The sequence below is a fragment of the Lycium barbarum genome, chromosome 2 (assembly GCF_019175385.1).
Source record: "Lycium barbarum isolate Lr01 chromosome 2, ASM1917538v2, whole genome shotgun sequence".
NCBI lineage: Eukaryota > Viridiplantae > Streptophyta > Magnoliopsida > Solanales > Solanaceae > Lycium > Lycium barbarum.
The window spans coordinates 68,080,102-68,093,111 of record NC_083338.1 but is presented as its reverse complement, the minus strand read 5'-3'; the positions used below and the strand labels follow the sequence as shown (position 1 = coordinate 68,093,111).

Sequence of the window (13,010 nt, the reverse complement as noted above, 5' to 3'; positions counted from 1 at the left end):
TCAGGCTCACATCCTAAAGTTTCCTAAAACCCATGACATTCGTTGCAACCAACAATTAGTCTATCAATCAAATCAACTCATATTCACGTCCTGATCATCATACAAGTACGCTCAACTGAATAACAATGTCCTAACCTCCTAACCTCTGACAGACTCAACTTATCAAATTTACGCCTGCTCACCTACTCTGTCAAAGAAACAAGTCATATCACCCATTAATCATGAAACTAGTGCCCTGACAAGAAGAAAATATAGTTCATAGAAGAAAATATAGTTCATAGAAGAAAATATAGTTCATACTCAAATCATAAAATCGAATGCAATATTAAGGAGTCATCATGAAGAATAATCTCTCACACTCACAAAGAAATTCAAATATATGCACAAATAACCATATGCTTTCCCATCTTGTATCTCTACTAATTAAGCATGCTCGAATAGAATCAAATCGTACTTGTAATAGGTTGTATTGTAGGCTAAGGGACGTGTAGGACAACTATATAATAGTGACTACACTTAAGCATTTTACACTTCATAGACTCTTCAAACGTCACTACTTCTTCTCTTATGTTTTTGGCCCTCTCTTCATTCACTATTTCACAATCTTCCTCTTATCAAGAACGCTTCAATCATCAAAAATATTCTAATCATATTCATTCTTATCTTTTTCACTCATTTTTTTCATGTCACATTCTTTCTATGAGGACCACTTCAATCACAAGTAACTGTTCATTGGTCACCATTTTTCTACACTTGACCATCCCTTCTTTAGATTTAACATTTCATCACATAGTCTAAGCTACGGTCCTCAAGGAAGCAGGGTGCAAAACTAGGGACTCATTAAAATGATCAAGGCAAAATTACGGCTGTCAAACAAAAGGCTACAAGCTCTAAAGGACTGACTACTGATTCAATATCTGAAAAGGTTAAAATATACAAGTCACAACAAAGAAAGCCTATAATCATTTTCTAAACAGCGCAATACTTTGTTTTTGGTTGGATTGTGCTCGTGGTATATCAACTTATTTTGAAAGTAATATACTTGTAATTGTTTCTGCCATTTCCTGCCACAATTTTTTAAAATCATCTGCACTTTCTCTTGCAGTTGGTTGCTGCTTATTATGTGCGAGAATGACCAGAAAAGGAAAGAAGGCTTTTGAGGTTTGTTCACTCTTTCATACTTTTTTACGACAGATGTTCATGTTAGTTCATTTTGCTTCTTTGTACTTATCAGTATTTGATATGCTTTGTGGAAGTAGTCTTGACGTACACTAATATTCTTTTTACAGTAGCTAAGAAGAATGGACTGCATATGACTTAAAAAGTTTACTAAAATTCTTCACCGTGAATTGATTATGCCTTGAAATTTCAATCGTATTTGAGTCTCATTTTAGTGAAGTTCTAGAAAACTGTATAGTTTAACCTCTTAGGATAGTCGAGCCATACTAAGCATTAATATGAATGGAAGATTATACATGAAGCTTAAAAACTATATAGTGATTATAGTTTCCTTTATTCTTTTTCGGTATAATGCAAAATAAATTGTTTGTTCGTGTTTGAACTTACTGGATATCAATAGTTTCTGCACCTGTCGTTGAATTTCTACACACACGTTGTATAGCTTATAATTTCAATTTTTTTCTTGGGTTAATACTTTTATTTACATGACTTTTATGCTTTATGTTCACATGGTTCTTGCATTGTGTGCTATCCTGTCTATATAAGATGTTTCAGGCCAAAAAACAAATCTGGAGTACTGCTTTATTACTCGAGGTATTCTCCGTGCAAAAAACTTTGTATTTCTGCTGCGCAAGGACACTCTGTGAGGTTTTCTCAATGTTTTGGTGAATTTATACAAGTTTTATTTCTTAATTAGACATTATTTCTAATCACAACTGAAAAGTACTATGCTCTTTCAAATAAATAACCAGGGGCTAAGCAACCTCAAGTGGTCCTGGTTGCAGGTAGCTTTCCAATTGGCTCTGCTTGCACTTCATTGATTGACGATAAGAATATATTTTGTGATTAGGATATTCACAATACAAATCCAGTCAGCGTACTCAAAATGCTTGCAGGACCTGCATTTCAGAGGGAAACATCAAGGAATTCTTAGATTCTAATCTCTTAATAGAGAGATGTAACATGGAAATTAATTTCAAAGAGACACATGCAAAGTGGTGGATACTGTAAATCTGGCAAAGATAGTAAGAGCCTGTTTGGATGGGCTAAAAAAAATAAGTTGGGGTAGTCTAACTTATTTTTTTTTGGCTTATAAGCTGTTTTAGATAAGCTAAGTCAAATGGACCCAATTATTTTTTTAAGCTTATTTTAAGCACAAAATGACTTTAAGCTGGCCAGCCAAACACTCAAAAAAGTTGAAAACAGCTTATAAGCAACTTATAAGCCAATCCAAACGGGCTCTAACTGTGAATGCTTAACTGTTTCACAACAGCTTGACAAAGCTCATGAAGTTGTACCTGCATGTAACAAATGACATTGTCGTTTCATGGATTGGTTGTGACTATGGTCTCTCTTATTTTTTTTCTTCAATTTTTTGATTGTCTCTTCGTTTCTTCTTATTTTGTTCTGGTATGCAGATTGATAGCTTAAGTATGGTATAAAAAGTAGAAAATTTGGGCAATATGGCTGATACTATGGATGTCTAAGATAAAATTTGATTAGTATATACAGCAAAAAGAATCATGCTACAAATATATGATGACTAAAGATGTTAGATGCATAGATAGGTAACAGATTGCTCTGATTTGTTCTACATGACTATACTGTAAGAGTAAGTATGCTAGTCAAAAGGGCAGTGCATGTTATCGCATAACAACACCAACAACAACAACAACCCAGTGAAATCCCACAACATGTTGTCTGGGGAGGGTAGAGTGTACGCAGACCTTACTCCTACCAAGGTAGGACGGCTGTTTCCGAAAGACCCTCGGCTCAATAAAAAGCATAAAAAGAGGCCAGATAATACTAAGAAATTCAAACGCTATGGAAATGCAAATAACGAAAGTGACACAGATAAAATAGGATAATCAAAGTACAGGAAATAACAGATAATAGCAGAAATCATAGCACAAGAAATTATACTGCGATAATGCGACTACTAATAAGGAAGGATAACGAGACTATCTACTAGCATTCTACCCTAATCTGGGTCCTCCAAACCCTCTTATCTAAGGTCATGTCCTTGGTAAGCTGTAACTGTGCCATGTCCTGTCTAATCACCTCTCCCCAATACTTCTTCGGCCTACCCCTACCTCTTCTGAAACCATCCATGGCCAACCTCTCACACCTCCACACTGGGCATCTGTGTCTCTCTTCTTCACATGCCCAAACCATCTCAGTCTCGCTTCCCGCATCTTGTCTTCCACCGAGGCCATTCCCACCTTGTCCCAAATAGCCTCATTCCTAATCCTGTCACTCCCGGTGTGTACACACATCCATCTCAACAATATCATCTCGGCAACTTTCATCTTTTGAACGTGAGAGATCTTAACTGGCCAACACTCCGCCCCATACAACATAGTCGGTCTAACCACAACTTTGTAGAACTTGCCTATAAGTTGTGGTGGCACCTTCTTGTCACATAGCACTCCGGAAGCGAGCCTCCATTTCATCCACCTTGCCCCAATACGATGTGTGACATCATTGTCAATCTCCCCGCTGCCTTGCATGATAGACCCAAGAGACTTGAAACTACTTTTCTTCTAGATGGCCTGGGTACCAAGCCTCACTTCCACGCCAGTCTCCTGAGGTGTTTCATGGAACTTGCACTCCAAGTACTCTGTCTTGGTCCTACTCAGCTTAAACCCTTTAGACTCCAGAGTATGTCTCTAACCCTCCAGCTTAGCGTTAACTCCGCCACGAGTCTCGTCGATCAGGACTATGTCATTCACAAAAAGCATACACCATGGCACCTCACCTTGAATTTTTCACGTCAATCCATCCATCACCAAGACAAATAAAAACGGACTAAGAGCTGATCCTTGATGCAACCCCATCACAACTGGGAAGTGCTCTGAGTCTCCTCCTATTGTCCTTACCCTGGTTTTGGCTCCCTCATACATGTCCTTGATCGCCCTAATGTACGCCACAGGTACACCTTTAGCCTCCAAGCATCTCCATAGGATCTCTCTTGAAACTTTATCGTAAGCCTTTTCTAGGTCGATGAATACCATGTGTAAGTCCCTCTTCCTCTCCCTATACTACTCCACCAGTCTCCTCACAAGATGGATGGTTTCTGTAGTTGAGCGTCCCGGCATGAAACCGAACTGGTTCTCTGAAATAGACACGCCTCTCCTCACCCTCATCTCCAATACCCTTTCCCACATAAGGTGCCTATAATTAAGAATCTTATCATACGAGGCACCTAAGTGTTGCTATCTTTTTGTCGTGATTTTAACTGTTACATGTGTTAATTTCCATTTTTATTTAAACTCTAAGCTACGCTCAAACTGGATCCTTGTGCTTTTACTCTCTTCAATAGTTCCACAAGTAAGTAAATTTTCATTTCATAAGCCATGGTGTCTGAAATCGATTTTAAAGCCTTGTCATTTATGGGTGAAGGTTACCCTCTCATGGGAGTGGAACGGCAATTTTGTTCATGCTCAAATGTTTACATCATAAATATTTGATATTTGGAATAGATTGTTTCAGATTGACAGAAACAAATTTGCATTAGCTGTAGAAGATGTATTTAGTTTTTAAATTCACAGACTTGCATTAGATGTATTTAATTTTCAAACTCTCATGTTCTTGTAATATTTTAACTAAGGTGATGGTCCACAAAATACCTTTTTTACATGGTGCTGTTATATATTAACATCTTGCAAATTTGGTAACCAAAAGGAACTCAAGAATAAAACTTTAGTTGAAGGGTTCAATAATAATACGGGATAACTGGAAAAACTCTTTGACGGAATAGAAAGAAGAATTGCAATAATTAACAAAGTTGACAATCTACTATTGATGACTCAATGAATCCTAGAGCTCGAGGGAATCTCCCACCAGAATGATCTGCATTAATCATCTAATTAACAATAGAATGAAACATTCTTTCCTCTAATTAACAGAGGATGGTTTTCAATTCTCCGAGTAAATCACACCACAGACAATGTGACAGCTCTATCAAAGCTACTCCGACGAACTCTCGCTTTACTACTAGTTTTTTTCTTGATCGTACCCACCTCCATTTCTCTAGCAGCCAGTTTGCTAAGCGGTTTATGTGTTGCTATCCTAGTTCCTTCTCTTTCTGCACCACCTTGGATGAGTATCCTGGTTAGCCCAGAGTAGTGCAATGACTCGGCGATTTGCAATGCAGTAACTCCCTTATTAGTCCTTGCTGCAATATCTACGCCTTTCTTTACAAGCATCTCAGCCACGTCAACATGGCCAGCCTCCACCGCACAATGCAAGGCGGTATAGCCATCTTCATCCCTTGCATCCTTGTCAATTCCCATGTCCATTAATGCACGAACCGCGTCTATTTTCCCCTTGAAGGATGCACGGTGCAATGCACTCCATCCGTGTTGGTCCCGGCCATTGATGCTCACTCTGTTCTCAATCAGCCTCTGGATATTTCTTACATCTCCTTTACGGGCTGCAACACACAGGCTGTCTCCTAAACGAAGGGCATCGAAAAGCGTAGTGTAGCCATGTTCAGCAGCAACATCATACGCGGTCTTCCCGTACTTGTTACGGATGTTCTTCTCAGCTCCCTTGTGAAGCAAAAGACGAACCATCTGCTCGTCTCCGGATCCTACAGCAATATGCAAAGGGCTATCACCATGGCCAGCGCTTTGGATATCAGCTCTGGCCCCGTTCGCCAACAAAAGCCGAGCACAATCTCGCCTTCCTTCTTTAACAGCAAGGTGTAAAGCTGTGTTCCCATCTTTCGCAAGAGAATTAACATTTGCCCCTTTTAGAATAACAAGTTTTAGCACCTCCATATGACCATTTCCAGCAGCTAGATGTATAGGTCCCCAAGCTGAGAACTCTGTTCTCTCTGTACTTGCTTTGTTTGCTAACAGAAGTTCAACGATTAAGGCTTCGCCAGAAGCTGTTGCTGCCTCAAGTGGGGTTGAACCAGACCGGCTACGAGCTTCTATATCAGGCTGGAATTCGAGGAGCAATTGAACAACATCAGGCCGGGCTTGGATAATGGCTAAGTGAAGCAATGTTTGACCTTCATGATCAACCGAATCAGCCGCCTTCCATTTCGGGTTACTCTTCTCCAGCACATCTCTGATTTCATCCATATAACCTTTCCTGACAAGATAACACAGTATAGAAGAACCAACAAACATGATCTTAATAGCACTATCAATGAATACTTGCTTCTTCTTGTTAGTGAACCAATCGATCGGAACAGAGTCAAAAGAGCCTTTCAAAGCCACCCCAGGCGCCACGACACTATGCAAAAGAAACGAGTCATCGCAATGAGGATATGACTCAGGGAGGACAGTATTAGGAGGAAGATGGTAAATGATCTCCAATTTGACAGTTGTGAATGGTGAGATAATACCAGATTGTGGACGGACTGTATAACGAGTCTTGTTAAGTGGCTGCAACCGGAATGCCACAGGCATGGTGTACATGACATTCCGGAGAGTTAACTCACCGGAACACTTTTGTCCTGGTTCAATTCTTACTGTCACCACGTTCGATGACTCTAAGCTTATCAGTCTATCCATGCTACTGAAAACTCCCTTACTGTGTTATTTATTGGAAACTTAATTCTAAGCTTTCATGGAATGGTTTCTGAAATTCCTTTACCTTTCACTTTGTTCGATTTTTTTAAAGAAAAGGGAAAGAGGAGTTTGAGTAAATATAAGAAGATGGATACTTGAAGCCGACTCAAACGCGGTTATGCCAATTGGTGGTGTAAAATCCAATGAATGACTTGTTCTATTCAGTGTCTGACGTAGTAAGACAGTTGTGGTTTAAAAGACAAATTATAGGAATATTCTATAACGGAGATTTAGGCAGTGCATATTTAAAATATACTCCAATTGAGAACTTTCATTTAAATACTCTTTATACAATGTTTAATAGTTTTCAGAAATGATCACTACTAAAAAAAAAAGGGGTTTTTTCGACCGCATATTTTCGACCTCATTTTTTGGTCGAAAACAAATTAACCACATGAGGTCGAAATTTTCAGAATTTGTTTTTTATTTTTTTTAGATTTCGACCTCATGAGATCAAAACTTATTTTTGTACAAATAATAAATGAGAAAAAATATTTTTAAAAATTAAATTATATAAATAAAATAACTAATAAAAAAAAAGAAGAAGCATATTCGACCGCACGCAGTCGAAATAATAAACGTGTAAAAGTTAATATACTCCCCCAAACTTCAATCGGGCAATCCATTTCCACCAACCAAAAGCTAATTAAATTAAAACTCCCACCCCCACCAGACCCCTACGCCGCCGCCGACACTCCACCCCCACCACACCCCTACCTCGCCGCCGACGCTCCATCCCCACCACACCCCTCCCCGCCACTGACGCCCCATCCCCACCACTGCGTGTCCTCCGTCGCCGCCGTTGCTGTCCGCCGCCACTAAAGGTATGTCATTTTTTTGCCATTTTTTTCCAATCTCATTTCTATCATTATTAGTTACATTACTTTGTAATTGTAGTTTAATTAGTATATTACTTATATTTATTGTTAAAGTTTGCATTTGTAGCTATTTGTTAAAATTTTACTAAGTGTAAATTGAAATTTATTTGCTATTCTAGTAACAAGATCCCCACTGTAAGTTTTTTTTGTTTTTATTTAGTTATTTTCTCTTTTCCCCAGAATATCCATGTCGGTTTCTTAGTTTGTCCCTCATTGCTTAAAGTTTGATGCCTAGATAACCAGGATTTTGGTTTTTATATGTGAGTTTAGCAGCTTTTTCTGTTCTTGTGATTATTCTTATTTTTTTACTTTAGAATATGCTCTCTTTTAATGATGACCTAATCAACCATGGCAAAAAAATAGAATTTTATGGCCAACTTGTGTGATTAAGGACTATTTGATGAGTTTCTTTTCCTATCTGTCCTCATGAGGTCGAAGATATTAATAATTTTTGACCTCATGAGGTCGAAATTGTACCCACAAATTAGAATTCGACCGCAGGAGGTCGAAAACCTGCGCAACATTTTGAATTTCGACCTCATGAGGTCGAAATCTGGCAATAATATTGCTAATTGGAGGAATCTTATAAGCTTACATGTTCTCTTTGGTGAATATTCAATAACCGCTGGACATTAGCGTTGAAATTTCCCATCATAAATTTGTACTCTATTCATATGAAACAAAGGCTTAGCTTATAGAAAGAGGAAATGGTGCTTACATTGCTTATTGTACACTAGCTTTCTGGCACATACTGTACACGACTTCTTTGTCTTTTTTCGAGCAACTCATATGAGCTTCTAAGAATGTGTCAAGAGATTTGTTTATTTAAGCAATTAGTTAAATGGTGCTTAGCTTGAATGTGAATTCTTCATTGTTCTCTTATCTTTTTTTGCTAATTATGATGCCCTTTTTGAGAATTATGGTAATTATGGTTGGTGATTCTTTTACTAATAACATATAAACTAAGTATTAGTTTAACAAGTTCAAACATTGTGCTATTTGTGTAGATGGATTCTCGTAGATGGATGTACAACAGATCTTATGATGATCCATTAGGGATGAGGGATGAATTTATAGTCGGTGTCTATGCTTTTGTTGAATACGCAAAGTCACTTGAGGACTTTATAGTTCATGATGTGGTTAGGTGTCCTTGTGTTAAATGTGAATGTATGAATTACGAGACCCCATAGCTTGTTACGCTTCATCTGTACGAAAAAGGTTTTAAAAGTAATTATACAGTGTGGACTAGTCATGGGGAAACACACAACAATTTTGGTAGATCTCAGAACTTTGAAGTCGGTGAAAGTAGTAGGACGTGTTGATGAATTGCATTGTTGATTTGGTTGATGAGTGTGATTGGCAGGTGGGTTGCTGTAAAAGCAGCTGAATTCTGAAAAAAAAATCCAGATTTTTGACCTCATGAGGTCGAATAGACACCCATATATTGATAATTTTCGACCTCATGAGGTCGAAATTGTACTCAGAAATTAGAATTTCGACCGCACGAGGTCGAAAATCTGGGCACAATTTTGAATTTCGACGAGGTCGAAATCTGGCAACAATATTGCTAAATTTCGACCTCATGCGGTCGACATTATGAATTTTTTTTATTAATATTTTTATTTTCTATCGTATTTCGACCACAGGAGGTCGAAAACTTTAAATAATATTTGTGTAAAATAATATTTTCGACCGCGTGCGGTCGAATTTTTTTATTAATATTTAAATAAAAATAACTTTTTCGACCTCATGTGTTCGAAAATTTTATTTTCGTAATTTAGGTAGAAAACTTATTTCGACCGCGTGTGGTCGAAAATTTTCGACCACGTGAGGTCGAAAAAAATTTCACCCTAGTTGTTAGCGACCATGCCTTGCGGTCAAAATTTTGGTCGAAAATTGGCCTTTTTCGACCGCATGTGGTCGAAAATTTTGGTCGAATTTCACTGTTTTTTTAGTAGTGGATATAGAATAAAAATCACGCATTTATATCTATTCTAGTTTCTCGGCGGCTCATGCACTGCACATATATATCGAACGATGTGTGATTTTGTATTCACTAAATAATGAAGGTGGAAAATAGAACAAGTTCTATGAATAATTAATATGGATCGCCACATGGTATTTTTTTTGTTGAGTTCAAGATAATATGTTATCATCTAAACCTACAAAGATGAACAATCAAAGTATAATTAGATACTTGTGATTTTTCATTTATTTTGATTTCATGAGGTACAAACATGTAAACATATCTCAGTAATATTTTATTATAAATTATATTTTTGATGTATAGTTCTTTTTATCCATTCGGTTGCGATGTCATGATCAAGACAAACAATAATAATTTAAATGTTACCTGTTGTTTAAAAAGAACAATATTCTGCTTCATCTACTTATATAATATTATTAATAATATAGATTAATTAAAAGAAAAAAAGAAATGAAGAAAGTTATGTGATGTATCCTTTCTTAAAGGTTGTGTTGATTCTAAATTTGTTAGTAACTTCTTCTTTTAACCGAAATGCCACAAGCAAAAATACATGATAATATATATAATCATTTTTATAAAAAAAGTGTTTCTTAAAGCAAATACCCTTTAGCAGATTGCCTCAGGATAATTTTATATATCAAAATAAAATAAAGAGTTCAAACGCAACAAACAAATGGAAATGAAAAACAGAAAACAAAATATGTGCTAGAGAGAAATCAAATCAGCAGCTAAAACTATTCTGTAGTAGATTATCTAACTTTCTGGTATCTATATATAAGCACCGCCAAGCTCTCACCACATAGCATGACAATCAACCAAACTGAGCATCTCTCAAAGCTTACAGAAGTAGAAGGTCTGCAGCAAAATAAATCCATCCGCAAGATCCTTTTCATCCCCTAGTTCTTCCTAACTACAGCTCCTATTGCTAGGCTGATGTGTTAATTTGATCATGTTGTCAAATCACTTAGTATCCATAATGTGAGAGATCTCCAATAGGATGAGTCAAAGGTAATACCACACATTGAAAATCAATCACAATATATATATATTTTTTTTTACTTTACTTACTATATAGAAGAGGGAAGTAAGGGACGGCCAAGGGTAGAATTGTAATTTTACACTAGTAAACGACATAATTCTAGAAGCACCTCTCTACTCTCTTGTTCCAGCGACTGACACAAGAAGAAGCCCTCCATTTCTTTGAGTTCGATCTCATCATCTTCTCACCCGGGTCTTCCAATTCCAGGTAAGCTTTCTATCAATTTTTGCTTTAATCTTCTTCCATTACTTTTCAAATTTCGCGACATAGAGAAAGGGGTAGAGTCTCGGAAGGTTTGCTATGCATGAATGTAGCTGTGACATCGGGGTAGATAACGATGAACAAACAGATTATTGAGTCTATTTCTCTATCTGATCCAGTCTAATCAAGTTTTTAAAAGGGAAAAGGAGCTTTTTTGGCACCCACAAGGTAACTCATATATTCGTTCAACTGCAATTTTCAGAATGATATAGTAGGTATCCATGCTTCAGCCAATGACCGTTGCCATCTCTTTATTGTCAATTACTGATGAACATAGGATGTAGAGCAGGAAACAGAAGCGGAAAAGAAAGGAGGAACATAATTAAAGGTTATGGTATTGGCGCCCATGCTTCCATTGCGTTGAAGAACATATCACCTTACCCTGTTCCAGGTAATATCCCTCTTCTATATAGGAGAAATTTTTTATGCATCTTAATTCTTCCTTTCAAGTTGCTACTCAGTTGGTTTGCTCAATTAATTTTTAAGATTTTATAATTATAATGTATTGATCTAGGCAACTGATTGTTTCATCAAGTTAGCATGATCCTATAAGCTAATTCGTCAGAATTTGAAAGTTGTTTTTGATACATAAGAGAAGGGAAAAGGTGAAGAAGAGTTAACTTTGATACTTGGCTGCTCTTGGTATAGAAATGTATAAACAAGCCCTTTAGAGCCCGTTTGGATTGGCTTATAAGTTGCTTATAAGCTGTTTTCAGCTTTTTTGAGTGTTTGGCTATCCAGCTTAAAGTCATTTTGTGCTTAAAATAAGCTCAAAAAATAATTGGGCCCACTTGACTTAGCTTATCTAAAGCAGCTTATAAGCTGTTTTCAGCTTATAAGCCAAAAAAAATAAGTTAGACTACCCTAACTTATTTTTTTTAGCTTATAAGCTGCAAACAGCTTATAGGCATAAGCCCATCCAAACAGGCTCTTAGTTTGGGTTTCTATATCTAATTGAACTGCTTTCTTATTTATGAAATACTTCTCCAGATTTCAAACTATAACATATTGAGGTTTTTTTTTTTTTTATTATCAAATTGTAAGAGCCTAAGCAGCTTTGCCGCTGAAACTGAAGTTCATGTATCTTCTGTCTGGATGCCTTTTGGTTTACATATCTCAAATATGAAATCATGAGTTAGCATTCGACACAGATCTATAATTTTTTTGTATTACATAGCGAATTCCGCACTTAAAAGTGTTCTGTTTTGCAGGAACAAATTCAACATGTATAGTGATGAGGACGGCAACTAATATAAATCTTGATAATGATGGGATATTGAGAGCAGACAGATGACGGTTAGAAGTTTCGGTTTAATCAAGCACTGTCTTAATCTCTTTTGGACTTATGATGATTCTTGTTCGATTAGTGCTTTGTTGTGTATTCTAAAGACCCGTCCTTAATTTTTTGCTTTTAGGTATACTCAGAAGAATGTCAAAACATATTGAGTATTTAGCTACTTTAATGTATTAAATGTTCTTTAATCTCTATTTGGATTTTGAGAAGGGCGCTTTTGGAAGTTTTGACATTATATTTGCTATCCTCATGTTTTGGTTGTGCCCTATCTCTTTGAAGTAGAGCTGACGCAGTTATAATTTATCCTTTTGATGCGTATCTAACTGGTAAGTAAATATGCAATAAGAGGCAAGACTAAAATAATTAACACTGAATCTACTTACTGAATAAATGGTGTTGTTTCGTGCTATGAGTATTGGTTAGAAGCTGCAAGTTCTCGAAATGTTTCTGATATCATTTATCCTAAGTAGTAGTTGGATTTTTAGATAACTGAGGCTTCAATGATAACTTCTGAGTCTCAACAATTGGTTTTACCTATCTGACTCTATTTGTTTGAGTTATATGGCATTAAACTTATGTAAAGAATTATTTCAGAAGATCTTTTCTTAATTTGCGAGTGTATATACAATTTTATGTTGGTTGATTAGTTATATCAGTTGTTTGTTACTATAAGCTAGATGTAAAGGTCATTTCTGCGAGAGGTGATACTTGTGTTCATGTAGTGGAAAAATGAATAAGATGATTGTGCTAGCTATAAATTCAGTGCAGAGAAGAAAAAAAATGAAAA

The 13,010-nt window shown here is 36.6% G+C and overlaps 1 protein-coding gene and 1 long non-coding RNA gene across 5 annotated transcripts; one reads left to right on the top strand and one right to left on the bottom strand.

Annotated features, from left to right (window-relative positions):
* Positions 1-5,004: 5,004 nt before the first annotated feature.
* On the bottom strand, positions 5,005-6,790 carry LOC132620514 (protein VAPYRIN-like). The gene has a single exon (XM_060335178.1). The coding sequence runs from the start codon at positions 6,705-6,707 to the stop codon at positions 5,115-5,117; it is 1,593 nt and encodes a 530-aa protein (XP_060191161.1). The 5' UTR covers positions 6,708-6,790; the 3' UTR covers positions 5,005-5,114.
* Positions 6,791-10,307: 3,517 nt separating this feature from the next.
* LOC132626573 (uncharacterized) lies at positions 10,308-12,458 on the top strand. Of its 4 annotated transcripts, none has more exons than XR_009577396.1 (4): positions 10,308-10,637; positions 10,799-11,097; positions 11,207-11,320; positions 12,141-12,458. It is a non-coding gene; the product is annotated as an uncharacterized LOC132626573 (long non-coding RNA). The 4 variants fall into 4 exon arrangements; XR_009577394.1 differs by having other exon boundaries at positions 10,318-10,637; positions 10,799-10,875; positions 11,132-11,320; XR_009577393.1 differs by lacking the exon at positions 10,308-10,637 and having other exon boundaries at positions 10,672-10,875; positions 11,132-11,320.
* Positions 12,459-13,010: the final 552 nt, after the last annotated feature.

Excerpts from the sequence above, each read along its gene's own strand:
- LOC132620514 (XM_060335178.1), bottom strand. The coding sequence starts at position 6,707 with ATGGATAGACTGATAAGCTTAGAGTCATCGAACGTGGTGACAGTAAGA.